At 32.6% G+C, this 21,740-nt stretch overlaps 1 protein-coding gene across 1 annotated transcript; it reads right to left on the bottom strand.

Annotated features, from left to right (window-relative positions):
* Positions 1–1,660: 1,660 nt before the first annotated feature.
* LOC133197296 (NF-kappa-B inhibitor-like protein 1) lies at positions 1,661–21,685 on the bottom strand. Its single transcript, XM_061333256.1, has 6 exons — positions 21,402–21,685; positions 5,923–6,114; positions 4,591–4,706; positions 3,795–3,916; positions 3,083–3,176; positions 1,661–2,813 (listed from the first exon to the last, which is right to left on the bottom strand). The coding sequence occupies exons 1-6, from the start codon at positions 21,431–21,433 to the stop codon at positions 2,278–2,280; spliced, it is 1,092 nt and encodes a 363-aa protein (XP_061189240.1). The 5' UTR covers positions 21,434–21,685; the 3' UTR covers positions 1,661–2,277.
* Between the last annotated feature and the right edge of the window lie 55 nt (positions 21,686–21,740).

The following is a 21,740-nucleotide window of genomic DNA, read 5'->3' as shown; positions in this document are numbered from 1 at the left end:
ATATGATTGAAAGTGGCATATATTTTGAGAAAATTAGGTTGGCTATATTCTGGTAATTAAGATTTCTTGTTCCCTTTCTTTCAGTAAAAGCAGGGAATATTTATCTGAATCTGTTCATTGAATATTTGCTTTAAAATTTAATAACTAACTGGTATTGAATAAGACAGGATTGTACAGTGGTATAAAGTAACATTTACAATAGAAATGTACCAAGTGCTTGAAATAATTTTCCGTCCTCAAAATTGGGAAACGGAAACATTTCCACCAACAATACTTTTCCCCCAACATGTCATGTGTTGATAGCATCTACATGTATCTCCTTAAGGAGGTTGGATCCTGACATCAAAAGTAATGAGAATTTTTTATCAAGTATATTTTTAGAATTTATACACATAGCTTAATTAAAAATCAAAACAAAAAATTGGGGTCAATGCGCTTCTTTTGGCGCTACAGAGCATTTAGTTTGACCTTTTTGCACTGTAAAAACGTCTTACACATAAATCAATTTTTTAAGTTTTTCCTCCAATATTTTTTATTCAAATAAGTTATGGGAACAAACACAGTTTTATTTCATCTTGAATAGACCCATTAAAATTTTTGACAACGAAAATTTTTTTTAAATTACTCCGCACGTTCAATTATTTGACCTTTTTGCACTCAAAAAATTTCATTTTGCTAGCATTGCAAATTTAACAAGCAAAAAACTAATTTAAAAGTAATTACATTTTACTGAATTTAAGAAGAATGATTAAAAGTATCTTGTATATTCAGAAATGAAAGTTAAAAGTGGGGGTCTGTGATGATAATTTTTAGATATTACTAAAATAGTGCTAATTTTGAGCTTAAATTAGGGCTATTTTTTCTCTTGATTTTCACAATATATTTGATTTATTTATCAAATATGATGATTGAATTCATGACAGTTTATTAAATATATAATTTAGGACCAGTATAAATCAGTTCACTGCTCAAAATAATTCTGTTTGAAGACTGCATGTAAAAATAGGAATCCAAACTTAACATACTTTAAATACTTCGAAAGAGAAAAAATGATCATTTTCTTCTAAAAAACCTTCCGCCACAAAATATAGTTCCTCACTTAATGCTTTTATTAGGGAATTTAATCATGGACTTTTAACTGAATATAGTTTATTTGGCATTGTAGAATCCAGATTTATTGTAAGAATTAAAACATTAAGCAGATTTTTTTAAATATAGGTTAAAATAAAAATCTGCTCAAAAGCTCAGGAGCGAACCTCGTTAAAATTGCTACCACTGTAGTTATAGTTGTTAGATAATGGAGATGGAATTTACCATCCCCTTCCCCAAACACCTTTTTTTTGTCTATGAAAATATTTGCTACGGCCCTTCCGCTCTCAAACTAAGCATTCTGTACTCTTTTGAAAAGCTTCCTATGGGTCTGTGAATTGCACACTGTGATAAAAATATCAGTAATTTAAATTCAGCAAACATGTTCCTATTATTTGTTATATCTAGATCTAATTGAAAGATTCAAAATGAAAATTGGAATTCCTCTTGAACAAATCATATATTTGCAAATTTTGATGTGAGCAAAATTATAAGATTTCATTTGAGATGTACAGTATTAATTTATACTTAAAAAGATCAAAATTTAAAAAAATAAATGTAATTGTAAAACCTTGTAGTGTGAAAAAGATATTATGTCCTGTGTACGAGATAATAACTTGTGCAAAAACATGATATGAAAACAGGATACACGGATCAAACCACTAAAAAAGTCATGCCAAAGAAATTGTACATTTTGTGAAATACTGTATGTGTACTTAAAAAAGCGGGCTTCATATTTTAGCGTCTTTGGCACAGACAACGATGCACTAATTCATGAATACTGCTTAGAAATCATTTATAAATACAATATAGGACACAAACATGTATAGCGCTAATTCATGATTTCGCCAACAACTCCATACACAGTGATTGTGCTAAATCTTGAATACGCCAATTTATGTACACGTACAGTATATGCCTTTTTAGGACATGAAACAGTTTTTAATGTAGGCCTAAATGCTGTCAATATAAACTAGTAAATCTGTAGGCAAGGGCCAAGACAAAGCTTTTGTAAAATAATTCACAACAAACTAGTAAAAATACTCTGCATTTCAATATTTCATTGTATAAAAACACATAATATTTTTAACCATCACATTATTTAATAAAAGAGAAAGTATAAGGAACATTCTGGTGCATATGTCGATCAAGTTCTGATATCAGTATCCAACACATCCCTTCTCTAATTCATTTAAATTTCTCAAACAGATGATTCAATTCCTGTGACACCTGTTTAACCCTTTGCAAGACACATTCCTTGTCTGTAGATAAAATGTGATTTCCAAACTTTTGCAAAAATTTGTCAGGGTGCCATCTTTTCACTTGGTCCCTTAGATATTTTTTTCGAGCCTCACTTTCAGTTAAATCATGGAAGAGGAAGTCTTCTAATTCACTAACACTTTTTTTGAATGGCCATGGAATATCTGAAAAATGAAGTTGCTTTTCCACAATTTTTTCAGATAATTCTTGCCATTTCCTTTCATACACATCCTTTTGATGTCTTTTGTAATTTTGTTGAGCCTTTTTCTGATTTTCTTCATACTTTTTCCTCATTTTTTCTCTTTCCTGTCTGAGTTTAGAGTTGAAGTCCTGCTCCTGACTCTTTGGTTTTTTACTGGAGCTTGGTAATGAAGTACTATATTTACGCTTTTTATGAAATTCACAATGCATTCTCTCTGACCAATCACTGTAGCTCTCTTGGAAATTCTCCTCTTCAGATAAATCTGCATAAAAATATTTTAAAGCAATATTTTACCATTTTGAATGTTGATATATAAGAAAAAATAACAACATAATCTGAAATCTATATTTGACTTAATGCAGCAACTAAATTTTGGTAAAGAAATGGAGTATGGAGAAAATTATGAATACAATTCAGTATCTTTTCTAAGTGACAACAGTACTATAATCATAAAGCCACAGAAGTTGTTTAATTAAATTATAGATATGGTTCACACTGGATTTAATTCAATAATTTCCCCAGTTGTCTTACCCCCTGTAAACCTGCTGCCCCAGTCCTCCTGGTATTCATGCTCTACTTCATCAGCAAGTTTATCATTCCAGCTCTCCTCAGGACTTTCTCTACACTACAGGAAAAAAAAACAAGAATTATCAGAAGTCATTAGAGCTGTCTGATAAGGTTTTCTAGAGACAAAATGAAAAATATGTTTTACAACCATTGAAACCTACATGGACCAAATAGCTATCATTTCTTATTAAATTCTAGACATTAATGAGCCAGTGATAATCTGATGCCAATTTAATCTTGACCAAATGGTACTAAAAGAATCAGGTAGGGAATTCATGTCAATAGCTATTTTGCCCTTGAACCAAAAGTCAACAGTAACAGTCATGGTGCTGAAACTACATGAACTGGTAAATGGTATTACAGTATGTTAGCTCCCTTCAAATTTTGACAACTAAATCATGAAAAACTATTTGGAAATGAAACTCTTTAGCCTGCTGAAGATATGAGGATATGTATGACATCAGATGTGTTTTAGTCATTAGACATTTGTCCCTGTGAGTGATGATTTTTTAAAACATATTTATCTGTACTGCAGTACTTATGTGTGATAAACAAATATATATTTACATTGTGTACAAATACTGTAGGTGAGATGTTACAGAAGGAGAAATACTAATTTCTGAATTTTCCTATAAAACACCAACAACTTATAGACATTATGTTTCCTATTGCCTACCTGTTCATCTTGTTTCTCTCTGAGCTGATCCAGGAGATCTCTACAGGTGATATCGTGATGGTTCCTCCATTTCAGGGATTCTGGATGTCGCTCAAGTATTGGCAGAATAATCTGATTGTAAACTGAAAATAGTGATAAAACAGTTTCTAATAAAATTCCAGAAAATTCCTGCTAAAATATATCTACATTACATTCAGTTGTGTATCAAAATATTAAACTAAAGCAGAACATGACTGGTATAAGGAGAAATCTATCTTTGCCCACCATATTCCTTTTTGTTTGCCTCATTTCTCAAGCCTCTGACTTCTTTATGGTTTGAAATGTTTCGGTGCACAGATCTTACCTGTGTAGACCTTTTCTACATTGATGTTATTACTTGATAGTGATAAAATTATCAATGTATGCAACTCTACCACGTCAGGAGAAAAAAAATGAATGTCAACTGCACAGGTCAATGCATTAAAAGCAGACAGAAATGCAAGTAAAACAATGAAGTAAAATGTAAACACTTAGACAACATAGGAAATGATACATATTAGCCATGAGTTCCAGGTTTGCAATCAGGTGAAACAACACAAAGGGTATATATATATATACCCTAGTGCTGATATCGGAGATAGAAAAACTAATATGGTGTATAGCTATTTACAAGTCATGTCAGCTTTAAATATCAATCTGAAAGCCAGATTTTAAACATATTATACACACAGCTTATCGTATGACACTTTCAATATACACTAAAAAACAATAAATGAAGTAAAGAATTTTAAGAATATGTTAATGTAAAGAAACTTACTTTCACTGACTTCAGACCTTTGTCTTCTCTTTAAGGCTTCCTTTAAAGCAATATGCAGGGCAGTATTCCCATCGTCGTCTTTAGTGGACAAGCAAATTCCCTTCTCAGTAAAGTATCTGCAAAATAATAATAAAGTTTGTGAAACAAATTATGTATGCATTGCATAGATTTTTTTCTGTTATTTTTTTTTTAATGTGGTGTCATATCATGACTTTCCTAACAGTACTGTTAACTGGGGCAAAGCTATTACAATGTATTCATTAGGGCTGGGAAAATATATACATGTATTGATATATCGATAATACTGATGTGAGGATGATACGCATATCTATACGTATGAAGAAATACCAAAAAAAAAATTAAAATTTTTTTTTTTCTCTGTTTACTTAACATTTTGGGTTTAATATATAAGATAAACATGCTAAATATAAGTATTAATATGAAATACATAATAATTAACACCACTTGTGCGAAACAATTTTGTTTTACAACAGATATACAGCTTCTATGAATGAGTTATTCTTTCTGGTGAAGAAATGTTTTGTTCATCTCGGTACAAAAAGAGGATTTTATAACTAATTCAAAATATTGTGATACATATCATATTATGGCTCAAATACATTGTATCATGATACGTATCAATTATAGAAAAAAGTTGTATCGTCCCAGTCCTAGTATTCATGGACTCAAGGGAATAAACACATCATATTTGAAAGGGAAAAATCCCAATGGAAAGAGTTCAAAATCAGATTTCTACCTTTGGAAATGATGGCTTCCAAGTATTTTTTCCTATAATCATATCTGCAATAGCATTTTAGTTGCAATTTCCTTTTTTGAAAATGCTTATACCCCCAGTTTTGTCAGTCAGATTAAAGCAAACTATTAAAGGCCTGCAGGTTAAAGGGAGAGAAAATATACTCAGATAAGGATTTTACACAAGGAACTGTTTTGACCTTGTTAGTTGATCTTAACCTAGAAACTTGGACCAAAGTCACTGCACACTCTTTATTTAAAAAGTGAAATCATCAAAGATGATTGGGTGAAATATGAGCTAAATCAGGACAAGGAGAGAGAAAATATACTCCAGACAAGTAATTAGAAAATGACAGGCAGACAGACACAGCTGTTTGCAACAGGGTGCTTATAATGCTGGACCTTAATTACTACATATATCTACATGATATCTCCTAAAGAGAGAGAGAGAGAAAGAACAGTCACAATACAGATAAATATGCATTGACTACATACATTTTATTATTAGTGATCTCTTTTTATTTTAGACAAGTAAGTTCTGACATTATTCTGACTTTGAATAAATATAGTACAATTTACCTAAATCCATTAAATTCATGGTATTTACAGCAGTAATGTAGAATTGTTCCTCCATTGGTAAACTGAAAGTGTTGGACATCGATATCATGCTTCTTGATGTAAGATTTTAACTTGGCTGGTCTACCATCTTTTATTAACTGTTTTATTTTTTTACACCATTTTCTCTCCATTACAAAATTAGTTCCATGGAAACTGTAAAAATAAATAAATAAATAAATAAAAATAGTAAAATAGAAATTTATGCATGGGATAAAATATGCTTAATCATTTGGGTGTAAATATCCCTTGCACACCAATGTCATTGTATATGTTTTATTCAGCATTAATAATGCCTCATCCAGAACACTTTTAGTATGTTGGTCCCCATAAATATGGTGCTAAAATATGTGCCACCAAAAGCGGTGTATTAATATAGAGCAATCACGTAAGCCATTGAAAAAATCAACAAAAATGCAACAAATTGTCAAAATAAGCGCAAAAACGAATTCATTGTACAAAAACGATTTTCAATATTATACACAGAGCCCAAACTCTGATCTAAAATGTGCATTTATGTAATGAAAGAACTGTTCTTAAAATTTTAAAACATGTTTTATATTTTGGCTCATATTTTAAATTTTGATTCTTTCCTGAAGGTACTCAAAATACATCTTGTTTTTGTTTTTGTTTTTTTTTGTGCAAATTTCCAGAAGATTACAATTTTTCAGAGCCTTTTTTCCAATGCCAGGACTCCCTGAGGAAACTTTGTTATAGGAAATGAAAGCACTAAGTTTCTTTATTTTGATGTTTGAAATGGAACATAGGGTTTTTGTCAATACACAAGTTTCAAAATGTAATTCTCCAACATAGAGGTGCAAAAAGTACCCATATCGGCATGGAAGTGGGACAGGCTCTTGATGTACACAGATGTGCATAGATAAATGAATGATGGTTAGGGTTTTTAAAATTGGTAAAAAGACGCACCTGTTTTACAAAATCTACTTTCAATTACGATACTTGAAAACAAAAGAACCTTCATAGATGTAGTGCATGTGACCCCCCCCTTTTTTAAATGATGTAATAATAGTAATGTTAGGTTACATGGTGTAACTTTTTTTATTTTATCCACAACAGTGTTTAATCATTCTGAGTCAATGACTGTAATATTTTGCTATATGTGTGTGAGCTTGGAGCGGGTTGATTTTTCTATCAAATAGGGTCAATGACTGTAATATGTTATCATGCATTGTGGTGATTTGGAGCGGGTTGATGAAGTTTGTTTATTCACAGTTTTATTTTGTTTTATATGAATGTTCTATTCGCAGAGTTGTACCTAAGTCACTTAATTGTAAATGTATATACTTGTGAAACAAGGGTAGATTGATATATTTTGATAACATAAACATGACTGAGATAATTCGAACTGAGTTAGAGTTTGGTAAAAGATTAATAAAGTATGTCATTTGTAAATCAGCACTTAAGTATACATCCTAAGACTATAACTGTGTCAAATAGTAAGTAATTGTTGTTTGTTTAGTGTTATTTAGTTGATATAATACCTGTGAAATAGTCTAAATTTCTGTTGTCACATTGTTTGACAGTTTCGCTCTTCATTACGATGTACTTCCGGTTTAGAAACTTGTTAAAGTAATTGATAAATTTATCCTTGCATTTGTAATATAACCGATAAATATATCGAGTTTGAATGGCGGTATCTTATAAATGACTGTATTTTTAGATAGACTGAATATTGTTTTAAGTTTAATTTGTTTTGTTTTAATTATTTATTGTGAAATATATTTTTATTTAATTGATAAATATGTAAAAATTCATTATTTCATACTTGTATAGAATATTTGGTGACACTTGTTCACGTGAAAGATCGTGATGTTTTACAATTGACCAATCAGATTGTTCGATATAATTGATCATTAATTGATAATCCAATGAAATTTCATAATTAATAATTCTGTTAATATCCGTTATTTTCCAGCATTTTCCGTTATTTTCTGTCATAGAGTCATATAAAAGTTAGACGCTGAGAATTTTTAGTCACTCTTCTGCTTATTTTGATTTGGTAGGTCCGTTTTACGGAACTCTCAGATTTTTTTTTAGGATTTTATTTTAACTTTTATTTTGTCTATCTTTTATTTTTATTTATTTATTTATTTTATTTAGGAATTTATTTTATTTTTGATTTATTTAGTTAGGATAGAATTTAACCGACTAGGACATTAAATAGTAAAATACTATTGTCCGCTATCGGTTGTTTTAAAGACTCAACAGTCTATGACTGAGTAGTCTTCTTTAGTAATTAATTTATCTAGGATTATTTTATTTTACATTTTTACTCTATTTTATTTCATTTTTATTTTAATGCAAACTATGTAACTAAAGTTATACGTTTGCTATCTTTCACTTTTATGATGACTAAAGTTGATTAGTTCAACGAAAGTCAATTATTTATTTTATTTACATACAGCAATTTAATTATTCTAGATACGTAAATTTTTCTTTAATTATTTTTATAATAGAAATTATTTTATTAGAGTAGAGTACTTGGGAATTTTTAAACGTTGCTTCTCGATAAACTTACTTATGATTATTAGAGTTATCTTTCTTTGCCCTTAGTGTTTACAAGCTAACCTGTTAAATACAGTAATGCTTGTTGTTAGGTTTAACAAGTCAAAGTTATAAATAACCACGGCTTGTGTCCTTATTTAATAAAGTATTTTAGGAGTTTAACAAGCTAACCTGTTAAATACAGTAAAGCTTGGTGTTAAGTTTTACAAGTCAAAGTTATAAATAACTACGACTTGTTGTCACATATTTTTATACGCATAGGAATAGATACGTTAGATTTTTGGGGTGGTTTTTCAGTCTGTTTTATGGTACGATTCTAATTATTTATTTTAACTAAACATTTATTATAATTAGTTTGGTATGAATGTGGTGTGAATGTCGTCGTTTAAATAAATTGTTTGTTGATAATGCACTTAATAAATTTAATTGTTTAATGTTTATAATCTTATGTCTTCTTTGCGAATGGTACATTTATTAAAGGAGTTGAGCGAATTATTAATTCTATGAAAACAATTTCTAGCAGAACCGCTAGCGTTACATTTTTGGCATCCACGGCGGGATACCTTTCATTTTTATAGGTATCCAGAGATACGAACCTTTTTATATTTTTGCTAGTTGTTTGTAAAAATGAAAGTTGATGTGCAAGTTTATTTTTATTTTGATTAGGCAGTGCTCAGATAGATAATATGGGAAAGAATAAAAGAAAGGGTCTGGTTGTTGTAGAAGCTGGTGAGATGTCAGATGATGCGAGTGTGAGACAGAAAAATGATAGGCAGTGTGTAGACAAAATAAATTCTGATAACAGTTTAAAAACTGGAATTGAAAATCCTTTTGGAAATAAAAGTGTTATAAACAGTAAATCTACTGTACAAGACACTATGCATATGTCATGCACAACTTCAACATCAAATTTGATGCACAATTCATTACATATGAATCCTTTAAACACAGAAAATGTGTCACAATCATTTATTACAAATGAACAAAATCATACAACACCAGAAAGGTGCAATGAACAAATGTTCATCCTCGATAGGGGAGATAACCCTAATCAATTTCCGCTACCAATCCATGATTTGACAGATGATTCGTCTATAGATGATTTGCATGAATCGGTCCCTCCAAAGAATGGGCGTCCATATTCCTGTCCTCCAGTTACTAGATCAGATCATTCAAATGCTACGAGACAAAATCACGAAGATGTCAGAAGTAAACAAATGAACAATCCAGTATACCAGCCCCCTATGTATCAGTTGTCTGACAACAGAGATGATTTGGCCACAATTTTAAAGGACATGCAGAAATTTTTGAATACAGTCCAATCAGGTGTATCAGTACAGCGCCAGAGTCCTGGAAGGAGTCGTACAGATACAGCTCAGTCTAAAACATTGTCCAGACATAGACGTGCTTCTAGAAAAACTCAGTCAGAGAGACAGCTTAAACGGGCAAGATTGATCGATGAAAATTCATCCTTCTCAGATGACTCCACCAGTAGCAGTACATCAGATTCTGATGATGAGAGCATACCTACATCTATTGTAACTCAAAAGAGACATCCCAGAAAATTTTCTCATAAGTTACCTCCCTTTACTGGTCAAGATAAAGAAAAATGGGTTGTATGGAAGGGCAGATTTGAAGAAATTGCAGACAGGGGAAATTGGACAAACAATGAAAGACTTGATGAGCTATTACCTAGAATGCAAGGTGGAGCAGGAGAATTTGTCTTTGAACAACTTACAAAAAGAACAAGATCTAATTACAAGAAACTAATCAGAGAGTTAGATAATCGATACCAAGTTATAGAAACTAAGAAGTCACTGGAAGCTAAGTTCAGCAACCGTAGACAGAAACCAAATGAACCTGTAGAAGTCTATGCCGCAGACTTAAAGAAACTATATGCCAAGGCATACCCTAACAGAGACGAGACTATACGCAGAGAGGATCTACTTCGAAAATTCTTTGATGGTCTCAATGATGAGAAAGTCCAGTTCCAGGTCGAATACATAAAAGAGCCAGACAACATTGATGATGCTGTATTCCAAGTGATCAATTTCAGCGATCTTCATAAAAGGAGCTCTTCAAAGGCCGATAAACGTCCAATTCGGGCAGTGACTGAAAATGATACAAAAACAGGAAGTAATAAGAGATTTGAAAATAAAGAAAAGCAATCCAAGACAGTTTCACAAAATGATGCTTCGTTTACAACAATGCATAAATCTAAAACATCAGGAACTACCAATGCGGATCTCAAAGATGATATACTAAGAATGCAAAGACAAATCCAGAATCTTGAAAAGATGTTGTCCGAGATGAATAAATCCTCAGCCTTTCCTCCCAGATTTAAAACATCCTCCAATACAGCTTGTTATAAGTGTAACAATCAGGGTCATTTTGCTCGTGACTGTCCAGTTGTCACCCAGCAAAACTTCAGAAGTACAGCACCACAATATCCCGGAAATTTAAACTTCAGGGGATCGTAACTGCAGGTCGAGAGACGATCCAGGAGCAGACTTTGAATGAAGACCTATCTGAAAATAAAATAAAAGATATTAGCCTTGTTACTGATGATGTCAAAAGAAATGTTGAAAAATGCCCTGGAATTTATATCAAAGGAAAAATCAATGATGTCCCCGTTACTTTTACTATTGATACTGGTGCTTCCAGAACCATCTTGTCAGAAAGAGTATTTAAACGAATAAAGAAGAAACCTGAACTTAAAGATACACCAGGCATTGTGAATGCATGTGGTACGAGTTTGACCTTACTTGGTGAAGCAGAATTTACTTTGAACCTGGATGATTTGGTCGTACAACAGAATATTATCATTGCAAATATAAATGATGATTGTCTTTTGGGGGTGGATGTTTTACAAGATAAATATGGAGTACCTGCAGATATTCTACTTAGTCAAGGAATTGTACGATTACATGGAACTACTATACCATGCATTCAAGTTAAATCAGACAACAAATGCCGAAGAGTTACAGCTGCTGATAATTATGTTGTCCCCCCTTACAGTGAGAAGATTATTCAAGCTTTTGTTGAGAGGAATGACGATTGTACAGAGCCTACAGAGTTTATAGTAGAACCAAATGAGAAATTTTCAGAAAAGTATGAATTGTTAATGGCATGTTCTTTGATTGACATAGAGAAAAGTACTACAGTACCTGTCAGACTTTTGAATCCAACTTGTACACAAAAACAGATATGGCAAGACGCCGTACTTGGAAATGCTGAAGAGTTTCTATATGAAACTGTGCTGGAAGATCCTGGCGGAAGCACAGATAATAATACCATAGGATACACTGTCAGGCATACCTCTGAAACAGAAAAAGGACAATTAAGCGAAAAGTTACCTGAACATTTAAGACAATTATACGAAGACTCCTTGAAGACTAATGAACTTGATGAAAAGTCACAGAGAGATCTGTTCAAATTGCTATTTGACTTTCAAGACACTTTTTCCAAGAACGACTTAGACTTGGGTTTGACTCATATTAATGAGCATGCGATTGATACTGGCAATGCTAGACCAATTAAACTTCCACCCAGAAGAGTTCCTATTGCTTATGCTGAAGCTGAACTTAAAACAATTACAGATATGGAAAAACAGGGAATCATTCGAAAATCAAATTCTCCCTGGGCTTCACCTTTGAACCTTGTTTTGAAGAAAAATGGAAAAATTCGGCCATGTATAGACTATAGAAAGGTGAACGAGGTGACAGTAAATGATGCCTTTCCTCTGCCTAGAATTCAAGACTGTCTAGATGCTGTCTCTGGAGCAACGATATTTTCAACATTTGACTTAACTTCAGGTTACCACCAAGTTCCTGTCAAAGAATCAGATATACCAAAAACTGCTTTTATAACAAAATATGGATTGTGGGAATTTCTAACTATGCCTATGGGAATGAAGGGGAGCGCACAAACTTTTCAACGAACCCTGCAGATAATTTTAAATGGTTTGCAATGGCAAACGTGTCTGATATACCTAGATGACATCATTGTATTTGGTTCAAATTTTGAAGAACATCTGACAAGAGTCAGAGAAGTTTTAAGTAGGATTAAACAAGCAGGTTTAAAATTAAAACCTAATAAATGCCAGTTGTTTCAAAAGGAAGTTTCCTTCCTGGGTCATGTGATCAATAAAGATGGAGTGAAACCCAACCCGGATAATATTGAGAAAATCCTGAATTGGCCAGTTCCTAAGACGCCAACTGAAGTTCGACAAGTCATTGGCATGGCATCCTATTATAGAAAATTTATTAAAGATTTTGCAAGTATTGTTAGACCCCTGGTTAACTTAACAAAAAAAGGGAGTACCTTTCTGTGGACTGACGAATGTCAAGAGGCCTTCCAATGTATTAAAAATCTCCTAACTGGACCAGAAATTATGAGTTTCCCTACAATGAACGGAGAGTTCATACTTGATACAGATGCAAGTAACTTCAGTATTGGGGCTGTATTGAGTCAGATACATGACGGACAAGAAAAAGTTATAGCCTATGCCAGTAGAGTTTTAAACAAAGCTGAAACCAATTATTGTGTCACAGATAAAGAACTGCTTGCAGTACGATATTTTGTAGAATACTTTAGACAGTATCTCTTGGGAAGAAGATTCAAAATCCGAACTGATCACCAAGCTTTGGTATGGTTGTTTAAAATTAAAGAACCCAAGGGTAGAATTGCCAGATGGATTGAAATACTTTCTTCATACAATTTTTCAATTGAATACCGACCTGGCCATAAACATGGCAATGCTGATGCACTTTCAAGATGTCCTGACCCACATAACTGCCAGTGTGTGGAAGAGGCCGAATCGACACTGAGATGTGGTCCCTGTAAAAAGTGTATAAAAAGAAATGAAGAAACCCCAGAGCGTAAGAGATGGCCAGATACAAAAAACAAAACTACAAATACTATTCGAGTAATTACTCGTAATCAAACAAAGACAGAAGTTACATCTTGGCAAGATATATGTCTTTCAGTAAATATGGCAAAACTACAGAAAGATGACCCAGACTTGAATTTGATATATGACTACAAAGAAAAAGGTCAAAAACCAGATGATAATTCTACTAAAAATGCCAGTCCTCCCTGCAGATACTACTGTAATGTTTGGGACTCCATCGAGTTGAAAGATGGTATTCTGTACAAGAAATTTGTCTCTAACAATGGAGATTTACAATACTTACAGTTACTACTACCTCATACCTTACGAGACCAGGTTCTACATCAGATGCACAATTCTGTGATCTCTGGACATCTGGGCCAAAAGAAGACCACTGCAAAGATAAGAAGATTCTTTCATTGGTATGACATGCAAACAGATATTAATGCATGGATACAGAAATGTCATGAATGTCAGATGAACAAAGTTTCTACTAAATCATCAAAAGGACCTTTAGGGAACATGAGTGTTGGTGCACCCATGGACAGATTATGCATAGATATACTTGGTCCCTTACCCAGAACCCCACGAGGAAACAAATATATATTAGTCGTAACAGATCACTTTAGTAAATGGGTGGAAATACTTCCAGTTCATGATCAGACAGCCCAGACTTGTGCAGATAAAATTCTAAATGAAGTCATTGCTCGATTCGGTTGCCCAGAATCTATCCACAGTGATCAAGGCCGTAACTTTGAAAGCAATCTATTTCAAGAATTATGCAGTATGCTAGAAATTAAAAAGACTAGAACAACTCCTCGGAATCCTCAAGCCAATGGTTTGGTTGAACGTTTCAACAGAACACTGATTAGTATGATTAAATCTTATATCAAGGGCAAGCAAACAGATTGGGATTTGAACTTAGGATGTCTTGCACTTGCATACAGAAGTACACCCCAAGAATCAACAAAATTTACTCCAAACATGGTCATGTTGGGAAGAGAAGTCAAGCTTCCTCTGGAGATCATATATAGTACTTCTAGAGAGACAGAAAATTTTTCTACATGTGCAGATTATTTATATAAACTCAGAGAGAGTATGTATCAATCAAACCAGATTGTTAGGAAAAACTTAAAAAACTCTTTAAGAGTGCAGAAGGATAGATACGACAGACGATCTAACCTGAATCAATATAAAGTTGGTGACCTAGTTTCTATCTTATTAGAAAGTCCAAATACTGACCTGGAGAGTTACAAACTGCAGCCGAGATACTTTGGTCCTTGTTTGGTGCTACAAAAGATCAATGATTTATTATACCAAGTACAGACAGATGAACAATCAAACATCAAGATTGTACACCACAATAAAATGAAACCATACTTTGGTGACAGATTGTCATGGATGGTGACTGCTTTGAAAAGATTTCAGAAGTTGAATTTAATCCACAATTAATAAAATTAAATATTATCCAGAGATGTTGTTAATCAAGATTTGTTGGTTTTCTTCCTTGAGACATACTTTGTTATCTGCCCTTGGTGAGGATGAAAAGTCTTGTCGGATGTTGAAAGCACTGGTTTTCCCACTTAAATTTTCTTGAGTCATTAACAGAGCTATTCACATTTTCCTCCAAATTGACCGGCTTGTCCTCTGCTGTTCTTATTTGTTGGTTCTTCCAGTTATGAATGCTTAATAAAGAAAATAAGATTAATTAAATAAATATATTTTTCATACAAAGAATGAAAGAACGTAACAATTTAATCTTGACATATTTATATGTTGTACTCACCTGGATGGATTTCGGTCATAAATGATCAACTCAAGAATCCCTCTCAGACTCAACAAAATATCTACATAAAAAAAGAAGATATTAAGAGTATTATATTGATACTAAATTAATTTAGTAAAACAATATTTAATCTATATTCCAACCACATGAATGATGACTGGATGTGAGAATGAATGGCAGATTTATAAAACCAAATAAATCCATGTGTACTATATGTATAAAGTTCTAAAGAATTAAATACATTTGTGTACATAATAATTTTTTTTTTATTACGTAACCACGCCATGAAACAGACTACTCCTATGGGTTGGCAAGGGATCCTTTATAATGAGAACATAAATTCATACTTACCTTGTTCATCTGTAATTTCACAGATTCATCATGGATGTGGCCAAGGCCGAAAAAAAAGGACGAGTGTTCCAGTGCACGCTGTGTGACTTCAAACAGATTAAAAAGTATGCGATAAAACATTATCTAAAGACCCATGTCATAAAGGAGGAGGTACCCTTTACCTGCAAACATTGCGATTTTGTATCCCTTACAGAAAAAGAGTTAATAGCCCATGGAAAATGGTACGGACCTCATAAGGGGACAGATGTTCCAGTAGAGATAGTTAGGGCTAGTAAGCCTTTTGTATGGAGGGAGGATCTGCTAACTAGATGGGAGCAGGCGGCATCCCTAGCATATTGGTTGAACATGGGGGCCAAGAAGAGTAAAGATGTGGACAGTGACGGAACTTCTTTGACAACTCTTTTGGAAGAAGCATCGGAGTTTGTACCTGCAGAAACGGTGATTAGTCCCACTGCAGAGGTGGTTGATATTCTGCCACAACTATTAGGAGAGGAAGAAGCGGTCTGGGACGGTGAAAAAAATGACATAGTTTCGGCTTTAAAGGAGTTGCAGGCGGAAGTGAGGAGGCAGGGGGAACGCCAGGTTGCAGCGCTCAGAGAGCAGACGACAGCAGTACAGGAATTAACGAAGACTTTGAGTAATTATTTCTATAGCAACGGACCAAGGCGGGGACTCACCCCACAGCCGGAAGATAGACCAGCCACTCCATCACGCCGAACCAGATCCCCCAGAAGACTGACATCGTACAATCAGGGATGGTTTAGGCCCCAGTTACGTCCAAAGGCCAAACAGCCCATGCCACGTAAGGGTAGAGTGGAGAATTACAAAAGAGAAAGGAGAGAGAGGGCAGAGACGCTGTTTAGGAAGTCTCGATCAAGATCACCTTCACCGCTCAAGAAGAAGATGAAGTCCACTGTAGTAAAATGCGATAAGTAAATTAATTAGATAGATAGAAAGGTATATGTTTAATGGGTTTTTTATATATTAGTCTGGGATGGTGGGTGGATTTTAGAATATTGTGTATATTTAGCATTTATTAATGCTTGTTGATGATAAATTTCATAGAACTTATAAGTATTATGTAATTATGACTTGGTATATATTGTATGTACAGATTTTGTTTGAAGGATGATGTCTACACATATGTCTACACTATATATGGATCATTCAATGTAAACTGATATTTGATTTGTTGGAGCACTGCCTATATCAAGATACTTGATGTGTGAATTATTGTTTTAGTTGTTGTGGATTAAAATAAGATGTTATTAAATAGAGAATTTGTAAATTCTCTATATAATTGGTTACTAATTGCCCGTAAAATTAGATATACTTAAGTCGGTTGTACAATGACGATTGGCTCCGCAAATTTAGGTGTATTAATGACGATTAATCACCAGGGGTTTAATGCTGTCCTTATGACTTTTTTTTGGCATAATACAAACCTTTAGAGGATTTTTGATTAATTTTGTTAGCATGGGTATGCATGTCTTTTGTTACCATGGGTATGGCTTATGTTGCTGTGAGATACAGAAGATATATATATTTTATTTGGCATGAATCGTTTTAAATGTCGCAATTATGTGCCTTGTCTGAATTATTATTTTGAGTGTATGTAATGTATGTGAGTGTATCATCAATGTATTATTTTTGCTTTGTTTACAATCTTTGACTTTATTTCAGATCATGTGTGTATGCTGATGGATGTCTGTGACTTTATTATTAATTTTGTACATAGTATTTGGTGAGAATCGTGTTGTAATATTGTGTATGAGTGTGGATGTCTTTGTCTTATATGCGTGGTTGCTATGATGAATGTTTGACGTTCATGAGGACATGAACAGTTTAAAAGAGGGGGCAGTGTAGTGCATGTGACCCCCCCCTTTTTTAAATGATGTAATAATAGTAATGTTAGGTTACATGGTGTAACTTTTTTTATTTTATCCACAACAGTGTTTAATCATTCTGAGTCAATGACTGTAATATTTTGCTATATGTGTGTGAGCTTGGAGCGGGTTGATTTTTCTATCAAATAGGGTCAATGACTGTAATATGTTATCATGCATTGTGGTGATTTGGAGCGGGTTGATGAAGTTTGTTTATTCACAGTTTTATTTTGTTTTATATGAATGTTCTATTCGCAGAGTTGTACCTAAGTCACTTAATTGTAAATGTATATACTTGTGAAACAAGGGTAGATTGATATATTTTGATAACATAAACATGACTGAGATAATTCGAACTGAGTTAGAGTTTGGTAAAAGATTAATAAAGTATGTCATTTGTAAATCAGCACTTAAGTATACATCCTAAGACTATAACTGTGTCAAATAGTAAGTAATTGTTGTTTGTTTAGTGTTATTTAGTTGATATAATACCTGTGAAATAGTCTAAATTTCTGTTGTCACATTGTTTGACAGTTTCGCTCTTCATTACGATGTACTTCCGGTTTAGAAACTTGTTAAAGTAATTGATAAATTTATCCTTGCATTTGTAATATAACCGATAAATATATCGAGTTTGAATGGCGGTATCTTATAAATGACTGTATTTTTAGATAGACTGAATATTGTTTTAAGTTTAATTTGTTTTGTTTTAATTATTTATTGTGAAATATATTTTTATTTAATTGATAAATATGTAAAAATTCATTATTTCATACTTGTATAGAATATTTGGTGACACTTGTTCACGTGAAAGATCGTGATGTTTTACAATTGACCAATCAGATTGTTCGATATAATTGATCATTAATTGATAATCCAATGAAATTTCATAATTAATAATTCTGTTAATATCCGTTATTTTCCAGCATTTTCCGTTATTTTCTGTCATAGAGTCATATAAAAGTTAGACGCTGAGAATTTTTAGTCACTCTTCTGCTTATTTTGATTTGGTAGGTCCGTTTTACGGAACTCTCAGATTTTTTTTTAGGATTTTATTTTAACTTTTATTTTGTCTATCTTTTATTTTTATTTATTTATTTATTTTATTTAGGAATTTATTTTATTTTTGATTTATTTAGTTAGGATAGAATTTAACCGACTAGGACATTAAATAGTAAAATACTATTGTCCGCTATCGGTTGTTTTAAAGACTCAACAGTCTATGACTGAGTAGTCTTCTTTAGTAATTAATTTATCTAGGATTATTTTATTTTACATTTTTACTCTATTTTATTTCATTTTTATTTTAATGCAAACTATGTAACTAAAGTTATACGTTTGCTATCTTTCACTTTTATGATGACTAAAGTTGATTAGTTCAACGAAAGTCAATTATTTATTTTATTTACATACAGCAATTTAATTATTCTAGATACGTAAATTTTTCTTTAATTATTTTTATAATAGAAATTATTTTATTAGAGTAGAGTACTTGGGAATTTTTAAACGTTGCTTCTCGATAAACTTACTTATGATTATTAGAGTTATCTTTCTTTGCCCTTAGTGTTTACAAGCTAACCTGTTAAATACAGTAATGCTTGTTGTTAGGTTTAACAAGTCAAAGTTATAAATAACCACGGCTTGTGTCCTTATTTAATAAAGTATTTTAGGAGTTTAACAAGCTAACCTGTTAAATACAGTAAAGCTTGGTGTTAAGTTTTACAAGTCAAAGTTATAAATAACTACGACTTGTTGTCACATATTTTTATACGCATAGGAATAGATACGTTAGATTTTTGGGGTGGTTTTTCAGTCTGTTTTATGGTACGATTCTAATTATTTATTTTAACTAAACATTTATTATAATTAGTTTGGTATGAATGTGGTGTGAATGTCGTCGTTTAAATAAATTGTTTGTTGATAATGCACTTAATAAATTTAATTGTTTAATGTTTATAATCTTATGTCTTCTTTGCGAATGGTACATTTATTAAAGGAGTTGAGCGAATTATTAATTCTATGAAAACAATTTCTAGCAGAACCGCTAGCGTTACAATAGACTTTGTGAAAAAGACACTTCCTTGATTGTACAAACCTTTTTTAACAAGTTAGTGGGCTCTTAGAAATTACAAAAAGGGAAGGAATTGGTCTGTCATTCAGAATGCCAACTTACAATGATCAGATGGAACATGCTACGGCCTATTTTGCCTCTGAATATCAATGATAGTATGGATGATTTTTCTATCTAAGTTAGGTAGGTTTTAATTATCTATTCTGATAAACGCTTTTACATTTTTACCCCAAAAACTCATTAGAATGCATTTTGTCAAAGCAAGGAAAATGGCTGTTTGTTAACATTATGCATAGCAATAGCAAGGGAAATATCTGCTTTTGCATACAGACAGGGCTATAGACAATACTTATAGCATTGCTGGACGCCCAAGACAATCAATTTTGTTTGGCAGGCAGGTTATTTGATAAGTGGACCAGTGGACAAGTGCTTTTCCATTTAATAGAAAATCATATAATCAAAATAATGTTGTTTGTCTTATGGCTGTTAAGATATAATGAATCACAGCAGAGCACCTGTTTTTGCTGCTGTTGACCACTACATTAAATACTCTGTCAGAACTCCTCTAGAATTTATCATTTCATGTGTTGTCCAAAAAGTTGAGGGTTTTAGACTTTTTAATTGTCAAAACATAAATTTCATGCCGTGAATACAGACGTGTTTCTGGTATTAAAATTGGAACTGTTGACTGGCGATTACACATACATGTAGTCATGAAGTCAATTGCTCAATTGGCATACAGTAGTGTTTTTATAATGAAATACTCTATATTTTATCTTTGTTTTCATTTATATAAATACACAAGTTAAAAAAATAAGGAATACCTTATTTAAAAGATTTTTGAAGAGAATAGAATGAAACATTGACTTTTTTCCCTACTTAAATAATGAACCATGACCATGTGTGCATATTATGTAAGTACCAGTTATGAAATCCCTTTGATTTTTAGGTTGACAATGTGCATTTTATTCTAATGCTAGTGATTTTGGGGATAGGTTGGTCCCTGTATATATAGTGTTTCAGTGGAGAAATAGTTGAAGGTAAGTGATAATGTTTTAATTTTGTGTTATTTATGAAAAACTGGGACAAGGAATTTTTTTGGTAGGACAAGTAATTTTACAATGGTAACCAGTCCGAGGGCAAGTTCTGCAAAATTCTATTTATCTACCCCTGATGCATCCTTTGTTAAAATTATTAGTGTTGCAAAATCAGACCAAATTTTATTTTACTATCGATTTTCAAATTGAGTCGGTAGCATACAATCGTTTATATGATCAATAATTTGAACTTTAATTTAAAGGTTAAATTTAGTAAAGTTAACCAAAAAATATTCAGATATCCTCAGAAATGAAAATGATATTTCAAATCAGTGAGACCAACTTCCATTTATGCTTAGTGGAAAAATTTCTGTGTGCCAATCGCAAGAAAAATTGAGGTATGTCCTTTGATATTGCAGAAATATAAACCATTTTGTTCAAAAAATATAATTTGCGACTATCGATTTTAAAATTTTCTACCGATTGTCGCTGATGTGCTGCCATCAGCGACAATTTTTCGATAGTCAGTGACTATCACAACAACACTAAAAATTATGCACCTTTCCAACTTTGTTTATGGAAATGCAGCTAAGACTCAAAATCATGTGACATCACAGTCTAGACGTCCCAAATGTTCATGAAGTTTGAAGAGGTAGATCTTAGTTAACAGTGAATATCCAGTAATATACATAACCTCGCCCCAACAGTCGCACCGTCAATATATTACAACCTGTGGTTCAGGTAAGTTAGAAACATGAAATATAAATGACTTAGTCTGTTAAATATACCCCCACCCTTTCTTTTGCCATCAGATTACTTAAATAATATGAACCTCGAGGATCCCCTAGATCTTGTCAGCTGCTTTTACCCCGCATTACATCTGGTTGCACCTCACCTTGAATGTTCTTTTTTTCCCTTGTCTTGCATCAGACATAACTCTAAAATTGAAATACATCATATAAACATATCCAGCGGAAAATGCAACCATGCCAAATATGAGAGGGTAAGATCTATATCGAGTGTCTTTCACCCATCCCTTTCTTTGGAGGTAACGATTCAACTTCAAGTTATTTCTTGTAATAAATCCCAATTTTTGTTCCTTTAAAGGATCAAAATCGTTGTTCATCTTAACACTTCAGCTGTGTATGCTCATACTGAATGCAAAGAGTGAAGACTCCAGTTAATGTAACCTTTTTCCTTCAAGAAGAAAAAAAGTTAAACAGGATGTGTAATT

This window comes from Saccostrea echinata, unplaced genomic scaffold (assembly GCF_033153115.1).
Source record: "Saccostrea echinata isolate AGI-Se365-2 ecotype Australia unplaced genomic scaffold, CSIRO_AGI_Sech_v1 ptg000030l, whole genome shotgun sequence".
NCBI lineage: Eukaryota > Metazoa > Mollusca > Bivalvia > Ostreida > Ostreidae > Saccostrea > Saccostrea echinata.
Note: the sequence above shows the minus strand (reverse complement) of the source record. Positions and strands in the feature narration are given on the sequence as shown.